The 22,513-nt window shown below is 40.3% G+C and overlaps 2 protein-coding genes across 12 annotated transcripts in view; one reads left to right on the top strand and one right to left on the bottom strand.

The window, feature by feature from the left end:
* Positions 1-292: 292 nt before the first annotated feature.
* LOC115200965 (uncharacterized) lies at positions 293-4,918 on the top strand. Of its 10 annotated transcripts, none has more exons than XM_029764129.1 (10): positions 293-510; positions 1,132-1,230; positions 1,588-1,722; positions 1,802-1,944; positions 2,038-2,174; positions 2,260-2,353; positions 2,492-2,830; positions 2,918-3,101; positions 3,343-3,462; positions 3,684-4,918. In XM_029764129.1, the coding sequence occupies exons 1-7, from the start codon at positions 435-437 to the stop codon at positions 2,540-2,542; spliced, it is 735 nt and encodes a 244-aa protein (XP_029619989.1). In that variant the 5' UTR covers positions 293-434; the 3' UTR covers positions 2,543-2,830; positions 2,918-3,101; positions 3,343-3,462; positions 3,684-4,918. The 10 variants fall into 10 exon arrangements, 2 of the variants coding, with proteins under 2 accessions (XP_029619989.1, XP_029619988.1); XR_003879643.1 differs by adding an exon at positions 629-676 and having other exon boundaries at positions 303-510; positions 1,132-1,722; XR_003879642.1 differs by having other exon boundaries at positions 299-510; positions 629-1,722.
* A 6,158-nt stretch (positions 4,919-11,076) lies between these two features.
* Positions 11,077-22,513, bottom strand: part of LOC115200966 (conserved oligomeric Golgi complex subunit 7) — a 42,253-nt gene continuing 30,816 nt past the window's right edge. The window contains exons 15-19 of one of the 2 annotated variants that reach the window (XM_029764131.1): positions 17,413-17,496; positions 15,418-15,532; positions 14,321-14,464; positions 11,688-11,875; positions 11,077-11,349 (exon numbers count right to left, since the gene is read on the bottom strand). In XM_029764131.1, coding sequence (XP_029619991.1) covers positions 11,709-11,875; positions 14,321-14,464; positions 15,418-15,532; positions 17,413-17,496 — 510 coding nt within the window. In that variant the 3' untranslated portion in view covers positions 11,077-11,349; positions 11,688-11,708. Of the gene's footprint in view, positions 11,350-11,687; positions 11,876-13,692; positions 13,821-14,320; positions 14,465-15,417; positions 15,533-17,412; positions 17,497-22,513 lie in introns of those variants that run through there. The other variant, XM_029764132.1, reaches the window with a different exon arrangement.

The raw sequence follows: 22,513 nt of genomic DNA on the forward strand, positions 1-22,513 counted from the left end.
TCTTCTCCAAGTCACTAAGGTTTTGAGGCTGACGTTTGGCAACTCGAACCTTCAGCTCTCTCCACAGATTTTCTATGGGATTAAGGTCTGGAGACTGGCTAGGCCACTCCAGGACCTTAATGTGCTTCTTCTTGAGCCACTCCTTTGTTACCTTGGCCGTGTGTTTTGGGTCATTGTCATGCTGGAATACCCATCCACGACCCATTTTCAATGTCCTGGCTGAGGAAAGGAGGTTCTCACCCAAGATTTTACGGTACACAGCAAAAATTGGAGTGTTGAAATTTTAGGGTTAAACATTTCCGAGTTGATTTTCACTCCCAGAGTGTAATTTTAACACATTCTGATTTAAATGGTGTTCAGTGTTGGAGTTATTTGACAGAGTTGATCCGGTCAGTGTTAACCCAACTCCGCAGAGATGTAATTAAGCTCCGCCCATGCATTTCACTTCGTCGGTTGGAGACAGAGGAGACAAGTCGGCGCCATTTTCTCCCTCCCATGCAGTACTACACGGTAAGTGCAATTAACTCAAACTTACTGAAACAATTATAAATTGATGCTGAGAATTTCAGTATGAACAATGAAACATCTACAGAGAATATATGCCTAACAAAACCGTGTTTGTTGCCAGGTCTGAGCAGCAAATTTGTCCTGGTGATTAGCTAGCTAGAAGTGTATGGTAAGCTAGCTAACAGTTTGTTACTTAAACCGTCTCCAACTTTATCAATGATGATTTATTGGAAGGAAAAACAAAGCGTTATGTTTTTTTACTGTATAAAATCTTGTTTGAGGCAGGAGCTAACGTCTTTTCCCCCCCTTCACCAGTTAATTGTACTGAAATTACTAAGTTAAAGCTAAAGTACAAAATTAGCAGAAAATCGGGCTGTGACTGATATTAAACATTTATTAAACATTTAAGTGCTTCATTAAATACTGATGAGTCAATGCATAAGCAGCATTTTAATATCTCAGTCACAGCGCGATTTTCTGGAAATTAGTACTTTTTCCAACAGTGCAGGTCACAGAATCTGATGGGTCACCAAAAATGGTGTAACACTGTCGACTTAGCTTTAATCTTTATCGTTCTTCCTTTAAATGTTTATTTACTTTGTCAAACTTCCTTGCACGTCTCAGTCAAAATGCTGGTCCAGGTGAAGTACAGCCAACAGCAGAAATATGTGAAGCTGGATGAGGATGAAGGACGGTTTGACTTTATGCAATTCCATGAAAACGGTTAGCATGGCTTTAAAAACTCGTTGTGCAAGCTCCTTAATGTTGTCGATTCTGATTTTCTTTACATGCCTTTATCAGACTCTTTTATACGGTAAATGGGGTTAAATTGCTAATCATTTTCAGTTCTGTAATGTGTGCTTCATAGAGTGTAAAGTATTAATATACACCAAAACAGTCACGAAAAAAAGCCAATCATCAATTTGGACTTAAGAGGGAATGGGTTATGTGAGGGAAAATGCTCTAGGTCTATTTAAGGGTTATACAGTGTGTATTCAACGTGAAGAGTTATTGGCTGTGAGGCAAGAAACAGTGCTGACTTCAAAGGCACATTCAGTTTGACCTTACTATCTTTTCCAGTCATTGAGAGATTTTGCCTGCCACCTGATGCAAACGTTATATACAAGGATGCAACAGGGACAGAAGTTGATGCAGAAATATTCAGCGACCTCGTTGGACAAGGCAATGTGGTGCTGACACTATTCTCAGATCAGGGTGAGATATCAAGGCAGGTATAATAAAGAACTTTACACCTTACATAATATAATAATTTTCATTTTTTCTATTCCTTTAGAATTCTCTGATTTCTCCTTGTCTTCTGCTTCTGAGCCGTCTGACTCAAGCTTCAGCTCAAGTGCATCAACTATAATCCTAGATGATGTCCCTAGCAAGAGACAAAGAATTGAGGATACACATGATGCTGTGTCTGCTGAACAGGTTTCTTAATGCTTTCACATTTTTTCACTCTGAGTCTCTAGAAAAGCTATTTATCACCATGTTTTGTATTGTAATGTTTTTGTTTTGTATTAGTTGATTGAAGCTGTGCTAAGAGGCAAGTCTGGGGGTGAAGAAGTACTACAGGAGTACCAAACAACAGAAACCCTAACAGATGCTGCAAGAAGAAAAATGGTTAACATCCTGGTGGCTTACATGATTGACAATCATGGGTATGTTTGTTTCACATTGTTTTTATTTGTACCAGATAACTGCATGGCCATTGCATAAATGTACTAATTTAATATCTCCTCTCAGGCACCGCCCCACTAAAGCAATCAGAGAAGATTATGCGCGTGGGATAGTGATGTTGTTCCCTTCCCTCAAGGATCCATACTCCAAGAAGGGCTATGTAATAGGCATTATTATTGTTAACTCTCATGTCATGTTGTGACACAAAACTGTGTGGATGACATTGATATTTGAATTCCGTGAGATTTCTCATGAGCCTGGTATGACAACGCATTTATTTTCTTTTTTTCCATTTCAGGAACACTTCCATGATGCTGCAAGCAGCACAGGATACATTTCTGGCATCTGAAAACAGTCCAGAGGAAGATTCGTCGAGGATCTGCACTGCTACCAAATAGCCCAATTGACTTTTCTCCAGGGGGCCCAAATTTCCAAAGGACTGTTAATGTTGAAAGGCAGCTTGATGGTGATGCTTGCCAAGAGGCCATGTCTTTGCTCAACCATACCACAGACAATTCCCTGATTTTTCCAGAAGATGAGAGAGACCTTTCAGCACCGTCAGAAGCTCGTTAATGACCCAGGCAGAAGTGTTGATATCCTCTCCAGCTTCCCAAGATTCCTGGATACAAAAGGATTGGTAAGTTTGGGATGAGATGTTTAGAATGGCTTGAAATTTGAAAGTATTTCCTGAAGTAGTAGTAGATGAATATCTTCTTTCTTAAAGGTGGACCAAGACTTCACTCTCCTATTTGATGGCGACACATCCTCCAGGCTTCTTCAGAAATGGGATTTGTTCTTCAAGCCAAATGTCATAAAAGAGGCTAAGCGGCTCACCTCAACACCAGAGTTGCGTCGCTTGGTGCAGTCAGCAGAAAGTCCCCCAGAAAGTGATCTTGATGAGCCAACAAGTGAGTTTTTTTTTTTATTTTAATAAATTTGCTATAATTGCAGTTAAATTATAACTGCAATAATATTTCATTTGTTTATTCTGTGTATCTCTGAACGTTGATCTGATTTTTGGGATAAATGTGACTAATAGATGGATGACTGTTTAAAACGTTCTCACAATGCCTCCCTGTTCTCATTCAAACTTTAAAAGTATTACATTTGAAGAGTTTTCAGTTAATTCTTGTGACTCTTTGTCCTCAGCCTACGACCAAGAAATGGCTTCCCTGTTGTTGCTGTTACATCTCCTTCCACCACCTCCAGGGGGACTGATGTCTCCAAACATTAGTGCATGTGATGCAGTTGAGACTTGTCTTTCATAAGGTAATTATATTATTAACGTGATTATAATAATTTGTCACGTCACCTTCTTAGCCACATATGTAAATGAGGGTTGTTAAAAAGTGGATGGAATTGTAATTAAGTCTTCATTCCCATCTTGCACTAGCCAATGAAAGCTGTTTGAATAATCCCTTCTATAATGTAGTTTTCTCTGGCTGCACATTATTCTTGTCTAATTTTCAGTTTTCTGATCTCAACCCTAGTCATGCTGCAGTTTGGAGGAGCATCTCCGCAACCAGCAGGATCGGCAGCCGTACCTCCTCGCTGTTGGGCGTCAGAAGAGCAAGATTGAGAGCTTCTACATCACAATGGATAAGCGTCTCATCCCATTTAAGGCAAACCGTTTAATTCATTGAAGTATTTCCATGTTTGTAATAACTATTCATTTGATATCATGCATGATCTTCTTGAGGGTGTGGTTCAGTATGAGATCAAATTGCTTTTTGGATATCTCACGCAACACTATGTCAGAACAGGACTTGCTTTCCAGGATTTATTGTTTTGATTATGGATTTTTAGAATGAAAAAATCTTCCTACAAAGATTATTTTGGAGAGTTTTGGCATTGGTTTGAATTCTATTCAGACATTGTCTTGTGAAAAACATCCCACTGTTTGACATTATTCCTGCAGGAAACAAAAACTGGAATTTGTTACTGTTGTTACTTCAAATAATGAACAGTTTTTTCACCTTCTCTCACTCTAGGTATGACAATATATTTAAAGCATTTGATTGTTGACCACCACAAACTATTTAAGCACTTGTATCCACATAGAAACTTGATACCTAAGCATAATTTTATGATCCATTACCCATCTTCTATAAGGAAAATTGGCCCCTTATTATATACGTGGTGTTTGAGACCAAACACAAGCTGTTTAAAGATTGTTTTAAAAATTTCAAAAACATAACCAAATCGCTTGCTAAAAAGCATCAGATGGCCATTGCTTATCACTGGGAAACCTTCACCCTCAAACAAAATGAGTATGGGCCAATTAAATCTTTTCTCTTCAGAGATGAGAATGTCGTCAACAATGAAATGCTTGAAACTATCTTGTCAAAAGATGTTTTCTCAACTAGTTGGGTTAAAGTTGATGGTGTAGAATATAAAGCTGGACTAGTTATTTGCAGTGCAATGGAAGAAGACATGCCAGTCTTTTGTCAAATAAGTGATGTACTTTTGGTTGAAGATCTTTTTTTTTTTTTGACAAACAAGCTATTTACAGAGAATTTTGATGACCATCATCATGCATTCAGAGTATTACGAAGTGTGGAAAGATGTCTACTAAAAATGTCTGAGCTTAAATTTCATAAACCGTTTGATATTCAAAGCTCATACAATGTTTCAGATGAAAGTATGTACATTATACCTTCATTCACAATGTTTTAATTCAACTGACTGCAAGGGAGAAGGCACAAATAAATGTTTTTGACAATGATTGTTTATTGTGATTCATTATTATTATTATTATTATAAGTATATATTTAATTAAATAATATTGAATAAATTAACAATTAATTTTAGCATTTTTTCAGTGTAGATAATTGACACTTTAGGGAGTGAAATTAACACTACCCAAATAGTTAATAAAAATTAACACTACCCAAATAGTTAATAAAAATGAACTCGGAGCAGTGTTACTTTAACTCTGTTTTGCGAGTTAAAGAAGGAACTCTGGCAGAGTGTTAAATGTTTAACTATTTTGAAAGTGTTAATTTAACTCTGGAGAGTGTGGACCTATATAAACCCTCAAAAAGTGTTGAAATCAACTCTGTGGGAGTTAATTCAACACTGGACTTTTTGCTGTGTACATGGCCCCGTCCATCGTCCCTTTGATGCGGTGAAGTTGTCCTGTCCCCTTAGCAGACAAACACCCCTAAAGCATAATGTTTCCACCTCCATGTTTAACGGTGGAGATGGTGTTCTTGGGGTCATAGGCAGCATTCCTCCTCCTCCAAACACGGTGAGTTGAGTTGATGTCAAAGAGATCCATTTTGGTCTCATCTGACCACAACACTTTCACCAGTTGTCCTCTGAGTCATTCAGATGTTCATTGGCAAACTTCAGACGGGCATGTATATGTATTCTTGAGCAGGGAGACCTTGCGGGCGCTGCAGGATTTCAGTCCTTCACGGCGTAGTGTGTTACCAATTGTTTTCTTGGTAACTATGGTCCCAGCTGCCTTGAGATTATTGACAAGATCCTCCCGTGTAGTTCTGGGCTGATTCCTCACCGTTCTCATGATCATTGCAACTCCACGAGGTGAGATCTTGCATGGAGCCCCAGGCCGAGGGATATTGACAGTTCTTTTGTGTTTCTTTCATTTGCGAATAATCGCACCAAATGTTGTCACCTTCTCACCAAGCTGCTTGGCGATGGTCTTGTAGCTCATTCCAGCCTTGTGTAGGTATACAATCTTGTCCGTGACATCCTTGGAGAGCTCTTTGGTCTTGGCCATGGTGGAGAGTTTGGAATCTGATGGATTGCTTCTGTGGACAGGTGTCTTTTTTACAGGTAACAAGCTGCGGTTAGAAGCACTCCCTTTAAGAGTGTGCACCTAATCTCAGCTCATTACCTGTATAAAAGACACCTGGGAGCCAGAAATCTTTCTGATTGAGAGGGGGTCAAATACTTATTTCCCTCATTAAAATGCAAATTAATTTATAACATTTTGGACATGCGTTTTTCTGGATATTTTTGTTGTTATTCTGTCTCTTACTGTTCAAATAAACCTACCATTAAAATGATAGACTGATCCATTCTTTGTCAGTGGGCAAACGTACAAAATCAGCAGGGGATAAAATACTTTTCCCCCCACTGTATATTGTCTATAAGTTGTTGTCTGTGTGTCTGGGTAGAGGAAATTCCCCTCCTAATCTAGTCAAAATATAATTGATATGAAGAAATATAAGGTAGCTGCAGTTTGACTAATAATTATTCTTTGCCGATTTTTGAAACACACTTTGTGGTCTCCGTGCCTTTACCGTGGGTCTTCCATCCTCCTCAATTTTTCAATTCACCAAAATCAACTGGAAGAGACGGTTTAAAGAAGGTTTTTTAATCCATGAACGGGGTATGATAATAGGTGCCAGGCACACCGGTTTGTGTCAAGAACTGCAACGCTGCTGGGTTTTTCACGCTCAACAGTCTCCTGTGTGTATCAAGATTTTTTACATTTTTTATTTTTTTATTTCACCATTATTTAACCAGGTAGGCTAGTTGAGAACAAGTTCTCATTTGCAACTGCGAAATGGCCAAGATAAAGCGTAGCAATTCGACACACAACAACACAGAGTTACACATGGAATAAACAAAAAATACAGTCAATAATACAGTAGAACAAAGGAAAACAAAAGTCTATATACAGTGACTGCAAATGAGGTAAGTTAAGGCAATAAATAGGCCATGGTGGCGAAGTAATTACAATATAGCAATTAAACACTGGAATGGTAGATGTGCAGAAGATGAATGTGCAAGTAGAGATACTGGGGTGCGAAGGAGCAAGATAAATAAATAAATACAGTATGGGGATGAGGTAGGTTGATAGATGGGCTGTTTACAGATGGGCTATGTACAGGTGCAGTGATCTGTGAGCTGCTCTGACAGCTGGTGCTTAAAGCTAGTGAGGGAGATATGAGTCTCCAGCTTCAGAGATTCTTGCAGTTCGTTCCAGTCATTGGCAGCAGAGAACTGGAAGGAAAGGCGGCCAAATGAGGAATTGGCTTTGGGGGTGACCAGTGAGATATACCTGCTGGAGCGCATGCTACGAGTGGGTGCTGCTATGGTGACCAGTGAGCTGAGATAAGGCAGGGCTTTACCTAGCAGAGACTTGTAGATAACCTGTAGCCAGTGGGTTTGGCGACGAGTATGAAGCGAGGGCCAACCAACGAGAGCGTACAGGTCGCAATGGTGGGTAGTGTATGGGGCTTTGGTGACAAAACGGATGGCACTGTGATAGACTGCATCCAGTTTGTTGAGTAGAGTGTTGGAGGCTATTTTATAGATGACATCACCGAAGTCGAGGATCGGTAGGAGTGTCAGTTTTACGAGGGTGTGTTTGGCAGCATGAGTGAAGGATGCTTTGTTGCGATATAGGAAGCCGATTCTAGATTTAATTTTGGATTGGTGATGCTTAATGTGAGTCTGGAAGGAGAGTTTACAGTCTAACCAGACACCCAGGTATTTGTAGTTGTCCACGTATTCTAAGTCAGAGCCGTCCAGAGTAGTGATGCTGGACGGGCGAGTAGGTGCGGGCAGTGATCGATTGAATAGCATGCATTTAGTTTTACCTGCGTTTAAGAGCAGTTGGAGGCCACGGAAGGAGAGTTGTATGGCATTGAAGCTCGTCTGGAGGTTAGTTAACACAGTGTCCAAAGAGGGGCCAGAAGTATACAGAATGGTGTCGTCTGCATAGAGGTGGATCAGAGAATCAACAGCAGCAAGAGCAACATCATTGATGTATACAGAGAAGAGTCGGCCCGAGAATTGAACCCGGTGTCACACCCATAGAGACTGCCAGATGGCCGGACAACAGGCCCTCTGATTTGACACACTGAACTCTATCAGAGAAGTAGTTGGTAAACCAGACGAGGCAATCATTTGAGAAACCAAGGCTGTTAGACAAGAATGGTCCACCACCCAAAGGACATCCAGCCAACTTGACACAACTGTGGGAGGCATTGGAGTCAACATGGGCCAGCATCCTTTTGGAACAGTTTTGACACCTTGTAGAGTGTTCACACTAGAGGTTGACCGATTCATCGGAATGGCCGATTAATTAGGGCCGATTTCAAGTTATAACAATCGGTAATCGGTATTTTTGGACACCAATTTGCCATTTAAAAAAAAAATGTACACCTTTATTTAAATATCAATGCCTTTCTTTAAAATCAATACACAAGTATATATTTTTAAACCTGCATATTTAGTTAATATTGCCTGCTAACATGAATTTCTTATAACTAGGGAAGTGACGTTGTGTCACTTCTCTTCCGTTCCGTGCAAGCAGTCAGGGTATATACAGCAGTTTGCGCCGACTGGTCCATTGCGAACTGTGTGAAGTCCATTTATTCCTAACAAAGGCCGTAATTAATTTGCCAGAATTGTACATAATTATAACATAACATTGATGGTTGTGCAATGTAACCGGAATATTTAGACTTAGGGATGCTACCCGTTAGATCAAATACAGAACGGTTCCGTATTTCACTGAAATAATAAACGTTTCGTTTTCGAAATTATCGTTTCCGGATTCGACCATATTAATGACCAAAGGCTTGTATTTCTGTGTGTTATTATGTTATAATTAAGTCTATGATTTGATATTTGATAGAGCAGTCAGACTGAGCGATGGTAGGCAGCGGCAGGCTCGTAAGCATTCATTCAAACAGCACCTTCGTGCGTTTGCTAGCAGCTCTTCGCAATTCTTCAAGCATTGTGCTGTTTATGACTTCACCCCCCGAGATTAGGCTGGTTTAACCAATGTGAAATGGCTAGCTAGTTAGCGGGGTGCGCGCTAATAGTGTTTCAAACATCACTCGCTGAGACTTGGGAGTGGTTGTTCCCCTTGCTCTACATGGGTAACGCTAAATACAAATCGTATAGAGAGAAATAGTCCTATAATAACTACAACCTAAAACTTCTTACCGGGGAATATTGAAGACTCATGTTAAAAGGAACCACCAGCTTTCATATGTTCTCATGTTCTGAGCAAGGAACTTAAACGTTAGCCTTCTTACATGGCACATAATGCACTTTTACTTTCTTCTCCAACACTTTGTTTTTGCATTATTTAAACCAAATTGAACATGTTTCATTATTTATTTGATGCTAAATTGATAGTATTTATGCATTATATTATTATATTAAGTTAAAATAAGTGTTCATTCAGTATTGTTGTAATTGTCATTATTACAAATAAATAAAAACTAAATAAAAACGAACTTTATCCGCAACGTTAGCCCTTTCACCTATCCAGCTGTTCCATTCTCTGTGTAGCCTGCTGCTACAGAAAACTGACAAATTAAAGGAGACACTTACATAAAGTGTCTTAATAGGGTGTTGGGCCACCAAGAGCCACCAGAACAGCTTCAATTCACCTTGGCATAGATTCTACAATTGTCTGGAACTACCTGTGTGGAAGCACCCCATGCTTTCAATAAACACAACATGTAAAGTGTTGATCCCAGAATTTTTCCATACCCACAAAATACTTATTTCTCTCAAATTTTGTTCACAAATTTGTTTATATCCCTGTTAGTAAGCATTTCTCCTTCGCCAAGATAATCCATCCACCTGACAGGTGTGGAATATCAAGAAGCTGATTAAATAGCAAGATCATTATACAAAATGTGCACAATGCCACAGATGTCTCAAGATGATGGAGCGTGCAATTGCAATGCTGACTGCAGGTATGTCCACCAGAGCTGTTTGCAGATAATTTAATTTGAATTTCTCTACCATAAGCTGCCTCCAACGTCCTTTTTTAAAATTTGGCAGTATGTCCAATCGGCCTTACAAACGCAGACCACGTGTATGGTATAGTGTGGGCGAGCGGTTTGCTGATGTCAACGTTGTGAACAGAGTGCCCTATGTTAGCGGTGGGATTATGGTATGGGAAGGCATAAGCTATGGACAACGAACACAATTGCATTTTATCAATGTCAATTTGAATGCAGAGGTACCGTGATGGGATCCTGAGGCCCATTGTCATGCCATTCATCTGCCACCATCACCTCATGTTTCAACATAACGCACGGCACCATGTCGCAAGGATCTATACACAATTCCTGGAAGCTGATAATGTCCCAGTTCTTCCATGGCCTGCATATGCACCAGACATGTCACCCATTGAGCATGTTTGGGATGCTCTGGATCGACGTGTATGACAGCGTGTTCCAGTTCCCGCCAATATCCAGCAACTTCGCGCAGCCATTGAAGAGTGGGACAACATTCCACAGGCCACAATCAACAGCCTTATCAACGCTATGTGAAGGAGAAGTCATGCAGCATGAGACAAATGGTGGTCACACCAGATACTGACTGGTTTTCTGATCCACGCCCCTAACTTCTTAAAATATCTGTCCCAGTCATGTGAAATCCATAGATTAGGGGCTAATACATTTATTTCAACTGATTGACTTCCTTACATGAACTGTCACTCAGTAAAATCTTTGAAATTGTTGCATGTTGCGTTCATATTTTTGTTCAGTATACTTTGTACCCCTCATTTACTCAAGTGTTTCCTTCACATTGGAATGGACAGAGGTATTGCTCGAGTCGCACATTTTTTTTTATATAATGTTGCGGATAAAGTTCGGAATAACAGTTTCATGTGTACAACATCTAACAACCTGCATCACTAAACAGAGCTTTGCTGTTTCGAAAAGGACGTATTTGGGTCTTTTTTTGTTGTTGCCTTTGTTCATATTTTTTCAGGGCCCCATACTACACAAGTTAAATCACAAAAGAGGTGTCTGAACCCTTCTATAACATGACATTAACATCACACATAGAGATTTGGTTCTAAAAATAAAAAAGGTATCTTTTCAATCAGACATTTAATTTGAATCTTCAATTAACTTCATTATCAAAGAGTTGAAGAAAAAGAGGCCAGACGTTTATTAAATTAGTGGACAGATTCCAGTACATTACAAATAAGCAAAACCATTTCTACCCTGATTTCCAGAAATTAGCCATAATAGAAAGCAATATAAAAAAAGACAACATAAACAGTATGATGCCAAAGCAGTTTAAATATTTGATAACCAGATGTTGCTTATAGCCATTTCATGATGGAAATATCCCTAAATGGAGACTTCAGGTTTCTGCCATACCAGGGGTCCCGACTCCAGATTCTAGTTATCATATCTACAGAAAGGGAAACAGATTGTTTATGTGATTGTTACATTACATAAATCCATATTTATACTTAGTATAATGTTTGTCATTTGATTGTTTTTCATCTACATTCTTTGACACGGGATTAGTTTTTTTAGTCAGGTGTAAACACAAGATATGTCTGACCAACACAGGTCAGGAAGGAAACAACGTATTTGTGTTAGGGTGAGAGAACTCTGGGCCCTATATTTCTAATGTTTGACTTATGTGACAGGGACAGTGCACATTAAATCAACATTTCCGTGTTCATATAAATGTCAATGTGCCAGAGTTAGCAAAAGAGCAAATTCTTGTCCATAGTCCATTACCTGTTTAGAGTGTGACCGTGGTCAGTGGTCCAGCCCCCTCAGGGCAGCGATGGTGGACACCAGTCTACGGGGTAGCAGTTTGGCTGTCAGTCTGTACTCCTCTGGCTTGGCCCTCAGCAGGGTCACTATCTGCTGCAGGGTCCTGGAGGGCTGCAAGCCCAAAGCATCCATCACGTTGCTCAGATAGTCTGTGGGGAGTTAGAAGAAGACCAACACTGTTACAGACACACTAAAAACACAGTATGGACATACTAGTGCCTTCAGAAAGTATTAACAGCAACTCCAGTGTAGATTTGGCCTTGTGTTTTAAGGTTATTGTTCTGCTGAAAGGTGAATTCATCACCGAGTGTCTGGTGGAAAGCAGACTGAACCAGGTTTCTTCTAGGATTTTGCCTGTGCTTAGTGCCATTCCCTATCTTTTTTATACTGAAAAACTACCCAGTCCTTAACGATTACAAGCATACCCATAACATGACGCAGCCACCACTATGCTTGAAAATATGTTGAGTGATACTCAGTAATGTGTTGTATTGGATTTGCCCCAAACATAACACTTTGTATTGACAAAAAGTTAGATTTGCCAAAAATGTTTAAGTTTCACTTTAATGCCTTGTTGCAAACAGGATGCATGTTTTGGAATATTTGTATTCTGTACAGGCATCCTTATTTTCACTCTGTCAATTAGGTTAGTATTTTGGAGTAACTACAATGTTGTTGATCCATCCTCAGTTTCCTCTTATCACAGCCATTAAACTCTAACTATTCTAAAGTCAGCATTGGCCTCATGGTGAAATCCCTGAGCAGTTTCTTTCCTCACCAGCAACTGAGTTAGGAAGGATGCCTGTATCTTTGTAGTGACTGAGTGTATTGATACACAATCCAAAGTGTAATTAATAACTTCACCATGCTCAAAGGGATATTCAATGTCTGTTTTTTGTTGTTGTACACATCTACCATTAGGTGCCCTTCTTTGCGAAGCATTGGAAAACCTCCCTGGTCTTTGGGGTTGAATCTGTGTTTGAAATTCTCTGCATGACTGAGGAACCTTACATACCTTGTGTGGGGTACAGAAAAAAATTATGTTAAACACTATGATCGCACAAAAAATGAGTCCATGCAACTTATTATGTGACTTGTTAAAAAGATCGGACCCTTTTTTTCAATTTTCGCCGAAAATGACATGCCCAAATCTAACTGCCTGTAGCTCAGGACCTGAGGCAAAGGATATGCATATTCTTGATACCATTTGAAAGAAAACACTTTGAAGTTTGTGGAAATGCGAAATTAATGTACATTAGGTAAAAGATAATACAAAGAAAAAAACAATGTTTTTTTTTGTTTTACTTTATCTTATATGACTTAGGAATCTAGGTGCAATTTATATTTTGGCCACCAGATGGCAGCAGTGTATGTAAAAACTTTTAGACTGATCAATGAACCATTGCATTTATGTTCAAAATGTATCAAGACTGCCCAAATGTGCCTAATTTGTTTATTAATAAACTTTGTTAAAAAATGTGCACTCTCCTCAAACAACAGCATGGTATTCTTTCACTGCAATAGCTACTGTAAATTGGACTGCGCAGTTAGATTAACAAGAATTTAAGCTTTCTGCCAATATCAGATATGTCTATGTCCTGGGAAATGTTCTTGTTACTTACAACCTCACACACTGCTCTTAAGCACATTTTTACTCCTGAACTTATTTAGGGCACATTTTTAATCCTGAACTTATTTAGGTTTGCCATAACAAAGGGGTTGCATTCGTATTGATTCAAGACATTTCAGATTGTAATTTTTAATTAATTTGTAAAAATGTCCCAAAACATAATTCCACTGACATTATGGGGCATTGTGTGCAGGCCAGTGACAAACAAAATCTCAATTTAATCTATTTTAAAATTGAGGCTGTAACACATTTTTTTGAAAAAAGTAAAGTTGTGACTACTTTGAAGGCACTGTATATTATTACCTATTAATTACTACATTACTACTATATAATTACCAATTCATCTCTTGTGGAGACGTAACATAAATGGTATCGTAGCGTCTGTCAACAGATGATTGTGGGATGTGACGACAACGAGGAACAGTTTGCAGATTTCTTTTCCGGTGCTCGCATCTTTCGAATTTCTGAAAGGGAGGGGAACATCCTATAGACTTGAAGGGGGGTGGAGACTTCACAAGTCATGTTCGTACCTTTCTCTAACATGTCCCCCCTGAACTTAATCGAGCATATGATGCAATTACGCAACAGTTTAGTTGTGAGTTTCCGAGAATACAAATAGACGTAGAGTGTACCTGCAAAGCTTACTGATAAACTTATTGATGCTTTGGCAAGTAGGACATTGGAATACTTGATGATGCTCGATTACTAGCAACATCAGTGTAGTTACAAATAACTTCATACTTACAACCAATGTGTGTATAAGTATGTATTGCTTCTTGGTTTACGTTAAATCGTCTGAAAATGTTATGAGTCTAGATAAAAACCCACAGCCAACTTCAGATGATCAAACAGCACACAAGAAGCAATGACATACTTATAAACATGTTTGCTCCATGTACAACATAGTTCCCTAGTTCTAGATCTATCAAGCACATTTTGTAGGTAAGTGACGGTGGTCAGGTACCAATGTCGGTGGCCAGCTGTTTGGTAGAGTGGGCCGTGAGCTCTGGGATGAGCAGGATGGCGTCACAGTACGTCTGCATCGTCGCCCTGGCGATAGAGCCCAGCCAGTAGTCTGCCGTGTTGTCCAGCTCCGGAAGGTCATCACCTCAAATCAAATGTTATTTGTCACATGAGTCGAATACAACAGGTTTACAGTGAAATGCTTACTGGAGGATCAAGTTTTGAAATCAGTGGAATTTGAGTATGATAGTTAAAGAGATTGAGAAAACACCTGTCTCCGGATTACATCTTCATACTAAGAGAAACCGTGGTATGGCATTCCTGACAGGGAAACGCATCCATCATGCATGATGATGTATACAGGTAAGATAGCTAGCTACAGATGTTACACATTTATATTTTGACAGAAAGTGGTTTTATTTCAAGCTAAAGTGTACTGTTAGCTAGCTAGCTAACGTTAGCTGGCTGGCTCCTTAGCTGACGTTATTATTCGTATCCCAGAGCCGTTTGCCTTTCTAGTTAGAGCCTAATGTTCGCTAGCTAACATTGAACCTGGTTGGTTAGCTCCCAGCAGTGTGGCATCTTTGGCACTGTGTTCATTGTTGTTTCAATAGCTAACGTTAGCTGGCTGGCTCGTTATGTGACGTGTACAGCACCCATTGAATATGGCCGGTGTCAGTAAACGTCTGCAAAAAAGCATAATGAAATTGTTGCCAGCAGAGCTGGTTAGGCTGTTTTCATGTTATCCAGAGGTAAACAAATAATCGGCCATAGCGTCAACTGTGCGCTCTGAACGCTCCGAGAGTGAAACGAGATGGGTGGTGCTAAAGTTTAAAAGTGTGTGAATGATGCTGAATGGGTGTAGACAAAGAAGCTCTTCTCTAGACACCAAAGCATTCAAAAGGCAATTTTCTCAAAAGGGAGTTTACAAGTTGATCAACTTTCAAAGCAGAATTACTTTCCTATTATTCCTCAAATGCAGTGTATGATATACCATTTTCTAGCTCCGAGTCTCTACTTTTATCCAATGTAGAAAACACAATTTGAAAGACAGATGGAGGGAGAAACCGAGGGAGAGAGAAGAGGAGAGACAGTCACCTTGCTCAGGAGGGAAGGGCAGTTTGCCTGCATGCAGAGCCAATTCCAGTGCCGGGTCCTCTTGCGTCACAAAGGGCTCCAAGTGGAGCGGCAGAGACATGATGTACTGTCCTATCTGTCAGGGAGAAACACAGGCAGTTAGCCACCTTAACACACTCATGTCTGCTAGCCTGAACATTCATGGTACTATAGTAACACTAACTGTGAACATTTCCAATAGAAAAACACAGTATAGTTTTCTAAAGACAGGCTATGTATTACATAATACTATCGTGACATGACAATCATTAATCTGATTACTTATTTATTGTATCAACTAACTATGTTCAATTGTTACTCGATTAAATTAATCAATGAACTCATTAGGAATTTGGGGCACCACGGGAAAAGTTGTTTAACGAGTTACTATCTCCCGACTTAAACTAAAGATGTATAGATATCTCTTACATCAATAACAGTCACTTATTAATCATTATTACCTCAGTCTCATTCTGAACATCGCATAATCCTTGGATCTGCAAGAACCCTAGCCCTTCTGAATATCCAGTATTTGATTTAATCATTTATTTATTTACTAATTAAATAACACAGAATACACATAAATGAGATAAAAGTCCCTAGAGGACTGACAAGATATGACAGCTTGTTACACATATGGAGAGGGAGGGGTACACTTGGATACATTTGGAAGCTACACTCACAGAAATATTAATACTTAGCACCCTAACCACCGCTCATTCGGATTAGAAATGCAATATATATTTACACATAGCTGTCCCTGATCGTCATCTATCCATTGAAACCAATCGATCCGTCTATGGGTAGTGGCTATAGGTAAGGCTATGGTGGTCCACCAGAGGTCACAATGTCCATCTTTGTAGAGCTTCTCTGGTAGTGGAGTGCTTGTTAGACAGATACTTCAGATGTACCAATGGTCTGTGGGGATTCTCCTTCCCAACTTGTGTCTTTAGTCAAAGTTCTTAGAGCACTTTTACATGCACAGCTGCAGACTGTGAATGTTTCTGGTCTCCTAGGTGAGGTTATCTTCTCTTCTAGTGTTGAGGTTGAGAGCTCCAGATTCTCACCATTTCAACGTGTAGACTAACGTCTCACGTCTTTTGTTATCAATGGTTGATTATTCAGGGTACAGCACCCGACCACTTTACACGCCAGTAGTAACCCTGCAATGTACGGGTCTCACCACGCTGTCTGGTCTTGTAGTTTTAACCATTAGTAATGTTCAGCTCACGCTGTCCGTCAGGCTGGTCTTCTAGTGGTCTCAAGGTTGATTATTCAGGTTCAGGCTCCCGACCACTTTACACGTCAGCAGCAACTAGGCATGTTTTGGTCTGCTATGTTAATTCTTAGTGAGTCCTTTGAACACTCTGATCAGAAAGGCGGTTCCATCACACTGACATGCTCTTCTGACCTCATTAGGGGCGTGGCTTAGTGTGCAAGGGACATGAAAACCATTCTCATTAGAAGATTAAAATCACATTTCTATCTTTTCAGAAATAGTTTCATCGTTCTTCATTTTGTATAAACATCCTATTGGATGGAAACTTTACAGCTAGAATGTGTTTACTTCCTAAGTTACAGTATTTCCGTTATATAGTTTTTAATGACATCACAAAATGAGAAGCAACATGACAGAATTATTCTTTAAATCCCCACAGACCATTCCTATCTTATGAATATTGTTCCAAAGTTCATTCTCTTGGAGAAAAAAAAGGTTTTGGCGGCAAAAGTCTCTGGAACAAAGAGATTTTTGCCTCCCCATACTAGAGAGCCAGAGGGAGAGTTTGTGCCAACTATTTATGACCAGCTATTAAGTCATAAAACCGGCCCAACTCCCCCCTCTCCTATTCTGTGGGGGGGGGGGTCTAGCTATCTGTCACCTGTGATCCTCATCAAGGCGAGAGAGTCATAACAATACATATAAAAAATTACTTGAATTAGCCTGTAGATGTTGAGCCCATAGCAGGAAAAACTTACATTGGTGATGTACTCCTGTGGGGACAAGCTGAAGGTAGGCAGGTCTTCAGCATAGCTCTCTCCAAAGCCTCCTGCATCTCGGCTCTGATAACAGCCATGGTACAAGATGGAACATACAGTGGCAAGAAAAAGTATGTGAACCCTTTGGAATTACCTGGAGTTCTGCATAAATTTGATCTGATCTTCATCTAAGTCACAACAATAGACAAACACAGTGTGCTTAAACTAATAACACACAAATTATTGTATTTTTCTTGTCTATATTGAGTACATCATTTAAACATTCACAGTTTAGGTTGGAAAAAGTATGTGAACCCCTAGGCGAATCATTTCTCCAAAAGCTAATTGGAGTCAGGAGTCAACTAACCTGGAGTCGAATCAATGACACGAGATTAGAGATTTTGGTTAGAGCTGGCCTGCCCCATAAAAAAAACTCACAAAATGTCAGTTTGCTATTCACAAGAAGCATTGCCTGATGTGAACCATGCCTCGAACAAAAGAGATCTCAGAAGACATAAGATTAAGAATTGTTGCCTTGCATGAAGCTGGAAAGGGTAACTAAAGTATCTTTAAAAGTCAGTTCACGGTAAGACAAATTGTCTATAAATGGAGAAATTTCAGCACTGTTGCTACTCTCGCTAGGAGTGGCCGACCTGCAAAGATGACTGCTCAAAGAGGTTAAGAAGAATCCTAGTGTCAGCTGAAGACTTACAGAAATCTCTGGGAAGATGCTAACATCTCTGTTGACGAGTGTACAATACGTAACACACTGAACAAGAATGGTGTTCATGGAAGGACACCATGGAAGAAGCCACTGCTGTCCAAAAAAAAAAAAACATTGCTGCACATCAGAAGTTTGCAAAATAACACCTGGATGTTCCGAAATATTCTGTGGATAGATGAAACTAAAGTTGTGTTGTTTGGAAGGAACACAGAACGGCACACCAACATCAAAACCTCATCCCAAATGTAAACTATGGTGGAGGGACAGCCTGCAATGGAAAAATGAATTCCCAAGTTTATCACAACATTTTGCAGGAGAATGTAAGGCTCTGTCCACCAATTGATGCACAACAGAAGTTAGGTGATGCAACAGGACAACAACCCAAAAGACAGAAGTAAATCAACAGAATGGCTTGAACAGAAGAAAATACGCCTTCTGGAGTGGCCCAGTCAGTCCTGACCTCAACCCGATTTACATGCTGTGGCATGACTTCGAGCGGTTCACACCAGACATCCCAGGAATATTGCTGAACTGAAACAGATTTGTAAAGAGGAATGGTCCAAAATGCCTCCTTACCGTTGTGCAGGTCTGATCTGCAACTACAGAAAACGTTTGGTTAAGGTTATTGCTGCCAAAGGACGGTCAACCTGTTGTTAAATCCAAGGGTTCACATACTTTTTCCAACCTGCACTGTGAATGTTTACACGGTGTGTTCAATAAAGACATGCACAATTATAATAGTTTGTGTGTTATTAGTTTAAGCAGATTGTGTTTGTCTATTGTTGTGACTTAGATGAAGATCAGATAAAATGTTATGACCAATTTATGCAGAAATCCAGGTAATTCTAAAGGGTTCACATACTTTTTCTTCCCACTGCAGAAGCCATACATTTACATACAGAAACAAGACTCACTCTGACTGCACACACACTCACACACTAGTACACGCTAGAGAACAACCGATAATCGTCCGAGCCGATACTAGCTTTGCCGATAGTCCCTCTACATAGCAAAGCTGCTGCTATGCCAGCCACCACTCACTGCTTGAGCCACAAGCACTGCACAATGCCAAGGACTGTCAAGCTGGGAAAATCAGCAGCCGCAAGCTAGCCTCTCTAGGGTAGGTGGGACGAAATCGTCCCACCTACTCAACAGCCAGTGGAATCCCGTGGCGCGTTATTCAAATACCTTAGAAATGCTATTACTTCAATTTCTCAAACATATGACTATTTTACACCATTTTAAAGACAAGACTCTCGTTAACCTGTTAGGGATAGGGGGCAGTATTTTCACGGCCGGATAAAAAACGTACCCGATTTAATCTGATTATTACTCCTGCCCAGAAACTAGAAACGCCCGACGCGTTTCGTGACAAAAAAATTCAAAATATTCCATTACTGTACTTCGAAGCATGTCAACCGCTGTCTAAAATCAATTTTTATGCCATTTTTCTCGTAAAAAAGCGATAATATTCCAACCGGGAAACCCTGTTTACGTTCAAAGAGAGAGAAAATAAAAACATGGGGTCGCCTTGTGCACGCGCCTCAGTCTCATTGTCCTCTGATAGACCACTTACCAAAGGCGCTAATGTTTTTCAGCCAGGGGCTGCAAAGACATCATTCAGCTTTTTCCCGCCTTCTGAGAGCCTATGGGAGCCGTAGGAAGTGTCACGTTACAGCATAGATCCTAAGTTTTCAATAAAGAGAGTCAAGAAGCCCAAGAAATTGTCAGACAGGCCACTTCCTGTAAGGAATCTTCTCCGGTTTTTGCCTGCCATATGAGTTCTGTTATACTCACAGACACCATTCAAACAGTTTTAGAAACTTTAGGGTGTTTTCTATCCAAAGCCAATAATTATATGCATATTCTAGTTTCTGGGCAGTAGTAATAACCAGATTAAATCGGGTACGTTTTTTATCCGGCCGTGTAAATACTGCCCCCTATCCCTAACAGGCTAGCTCATTCTCCAACAGAAAGGTGCAGTATTGAGAAATGGATGAATTGACAGTGACCAAAACCAAACTCCTGTTGCAAATATTAGTTTAGTTATTTCACTAATAATAAGGCTTGTGTCGATGTGCCCGGAAATGCATGCAATAAGCAAGCTAGCTAAGCAGATAGTTTTGGTAAAGTAGTATAGCTATGTGGACACCTGCTGGCTGAACATCTCATTCCAAAATCATGGGCATTAACAACAAGTTAAGCTTTATTTTGATGTATTGCACTTGTGATTGCATGAAAGTTTAATATTTATAGTAATTTAATTTGAATTTGGCGCTCTGCCATTTCACCGGATGTTGGCCAGGTGGGACGCTACCGTCCCACGTATCCATAAGAAGTTTTTAAGGCAGTAAATAGGCCATGATGGCGAAGTAATTACAATATACCAATTAAACACTGGAATGGTAGATGTGCAGAAGATGAATGTGCAAGTAGAGATACTGGGGTGCAAAGGAGCAAGATGAATAAATAAATACAGCATGGGGAAGAGGTAGATAGATGGGATGTTTACAGATGGGCTATGTACAGGTGCAGTGATCTGTGAGCTGCTCTGACAGCTGGTGCTTAAAGCTAGTGAGGGAGATACGAATCTCCAGCTTCAGTGATTTTTGCAGTTCATTCCAGTCATTGGCAGCAGAAAACTGGAAGGAAAGGCGACCAAAGCAGGAATTGGCTTTGGGGGTGACCAGTGAGATATACCTGCTGGAGCGCATGCTACGAGTGGGTGCTGCTATGGTGACCAGTGAGCTGAGAAGGCGGGGCTTTACCTAGCAGAGACTTGTAGATAACCTGTAGCCAGTGGGTTTGGCGATGAGTATGAAGCGAGGGCCAACCAATGAGAGCGTACAGGTCGCAGTGGTGGTAATGTATGGGGCTTTGGTGACAAAACAGTTGGCACTGTGATAGACTGCATACAATTTGTTGAGTAGAGTGTTGGAGGCTATTTTATAGATGACATCGCCGAAGTCGAGGATCGGTAGGATGGTCAGTTTTACGAGGGTATGTTTGGCAGCATGAGTGAAGGATGCTTTGTTGCGATATAGGAAGCCGATTCTAGATTTAATTTTGGATTGGAGATGCTTAATGTGAGTCTGGAAAGAGAGTTTACAGTCTAACCAGACACCCAGGTATTTGTAGTTGTCCACGAATTCTAAGTCAGAGCCGTCCAGAGTAGTGATGCTGGACGGGCGAGTAGGTGCGGGCAGTGATCGATTGAATAGCATGCATTTAGTTTTACTAGCATTTAAGAGCAGTTGGAGGCCACGAAAGGAGAGTTGTATGGCATTGAAGCTCGTCTGGAGGTTAGTTAATATGGAGTTAGTCCCCCCTTTGCTGCAAACAGCCTCCACTCTTCTGGGAAGGCATTCCACTAGCTGTTGGAACAATGCTGCGGGGACTTGCTTCCAGTTAGCCATCAGAGCATTAGTGAGGTCGGGCACCGATGTTGGGCGATTAGGCCTGGCTCGCAGTCGGCATTCCAATTCTTCCCAAAGGTGTTCGATGGGGTTTAGGTCAGGGCTCTGTGCAGGCCAGTCAAGTTCTTCCACACCGATCTCAGCAAACACTTTCTGTATGGACTTCGCTTTGTGCATGGGGGCATTGTCATGCTGAAAAAGAGCCTTCCCCAAACTGTTGCCACAAAGTTTGAAGCACAGAATTGTCTCGAATGTCACGCTGTAGGGTTAAGATTTCCCTTCACTGGAACTAAGGGGCCTAGCCCGAACCATGAAAAACAGCCCCAGACCATTATTCCTCCTCTACCAAACTTTGCAGTTGCCACTTTTAGGGCTGTGGCGGTCACGAAATTTAATCAGCCGGCGATTGTCAAGCAAATAACTGTTGGTCTCACGGTAATTGACCATTAATTAACGAACACATTTAGCATCTCCTGGGTTCCACACATAGCCTACAAGCCATTTAAAAAGTCTAATAAATCCATGTAATATAGCCTACACCTTAATAAATAAATACATTATTTATTTTAGATGGGTCTAAAGAAGCATGATATGAAGAAAATGTAGCCTATTTCAGAAGAATAGCATACTCTCAGTTAGTATGTTAGGTCCTGATGTGGCTATGCCAAATGGCTGTCGGCTACACTAGTTTATTTAGCAGACAAGATTTGCTTATAATTAATTACGTGACATTATTTTATAGTGTGAAGAATACAATTGATCAAAGCTGAATAAAATATCAAATATTTTCTCCAAACGATTTGACGGAGTGCGCACATGTTGGTGTTGAGCGGTGTTGAGCGGTTAAAAAGAAATAGGTACTGCTATATGCTTAATTTAGAGTTATTAATGTAACTTTAGTTGTTCTACAAACATGGGGCTATATGTTTTGAGTTTTAATACATTGTAAGGCTGCATGAGA

Source organism: Salmo trutta, chromosome 10 (assembly GCF_901001165.1).
Source record: "Salmo trutta chromosome 10, fSalTru1.1, whole genome shotgun sequence".
NCBI classification, from domain to species: Eukaryota; Metazoa; Chordata; class Actinopteri; order Salmoniformes; family Salmonidae; genus Salmo; species Salmo trutta.

Excerpts from the sequence above, each read along its gene's own strand:
- LOC115200965 (XM_029764128.1), top strand. The coding sequence starts at position 1,029 with ATGGGTCACCAAAAATGGTGTAACACTGTCGACTTAGCTTTAATCTTT. Across the intron at positions 1,945-2,037 it reads ATGCTGTGTCTGCTGAACAG|TTGATTGAAGCTGTGCTAAG; the intron begins GTTTCTTAATGC and ends GTTTTGTATTAG. Across the intron at positions 2,175-2,259 it reads TACATGATTGACAATCATGG|GCACCGCCCCACTAAAGCAA; the intron begins GTATGTTTGTTT and ends ATCTCCTCTCAG.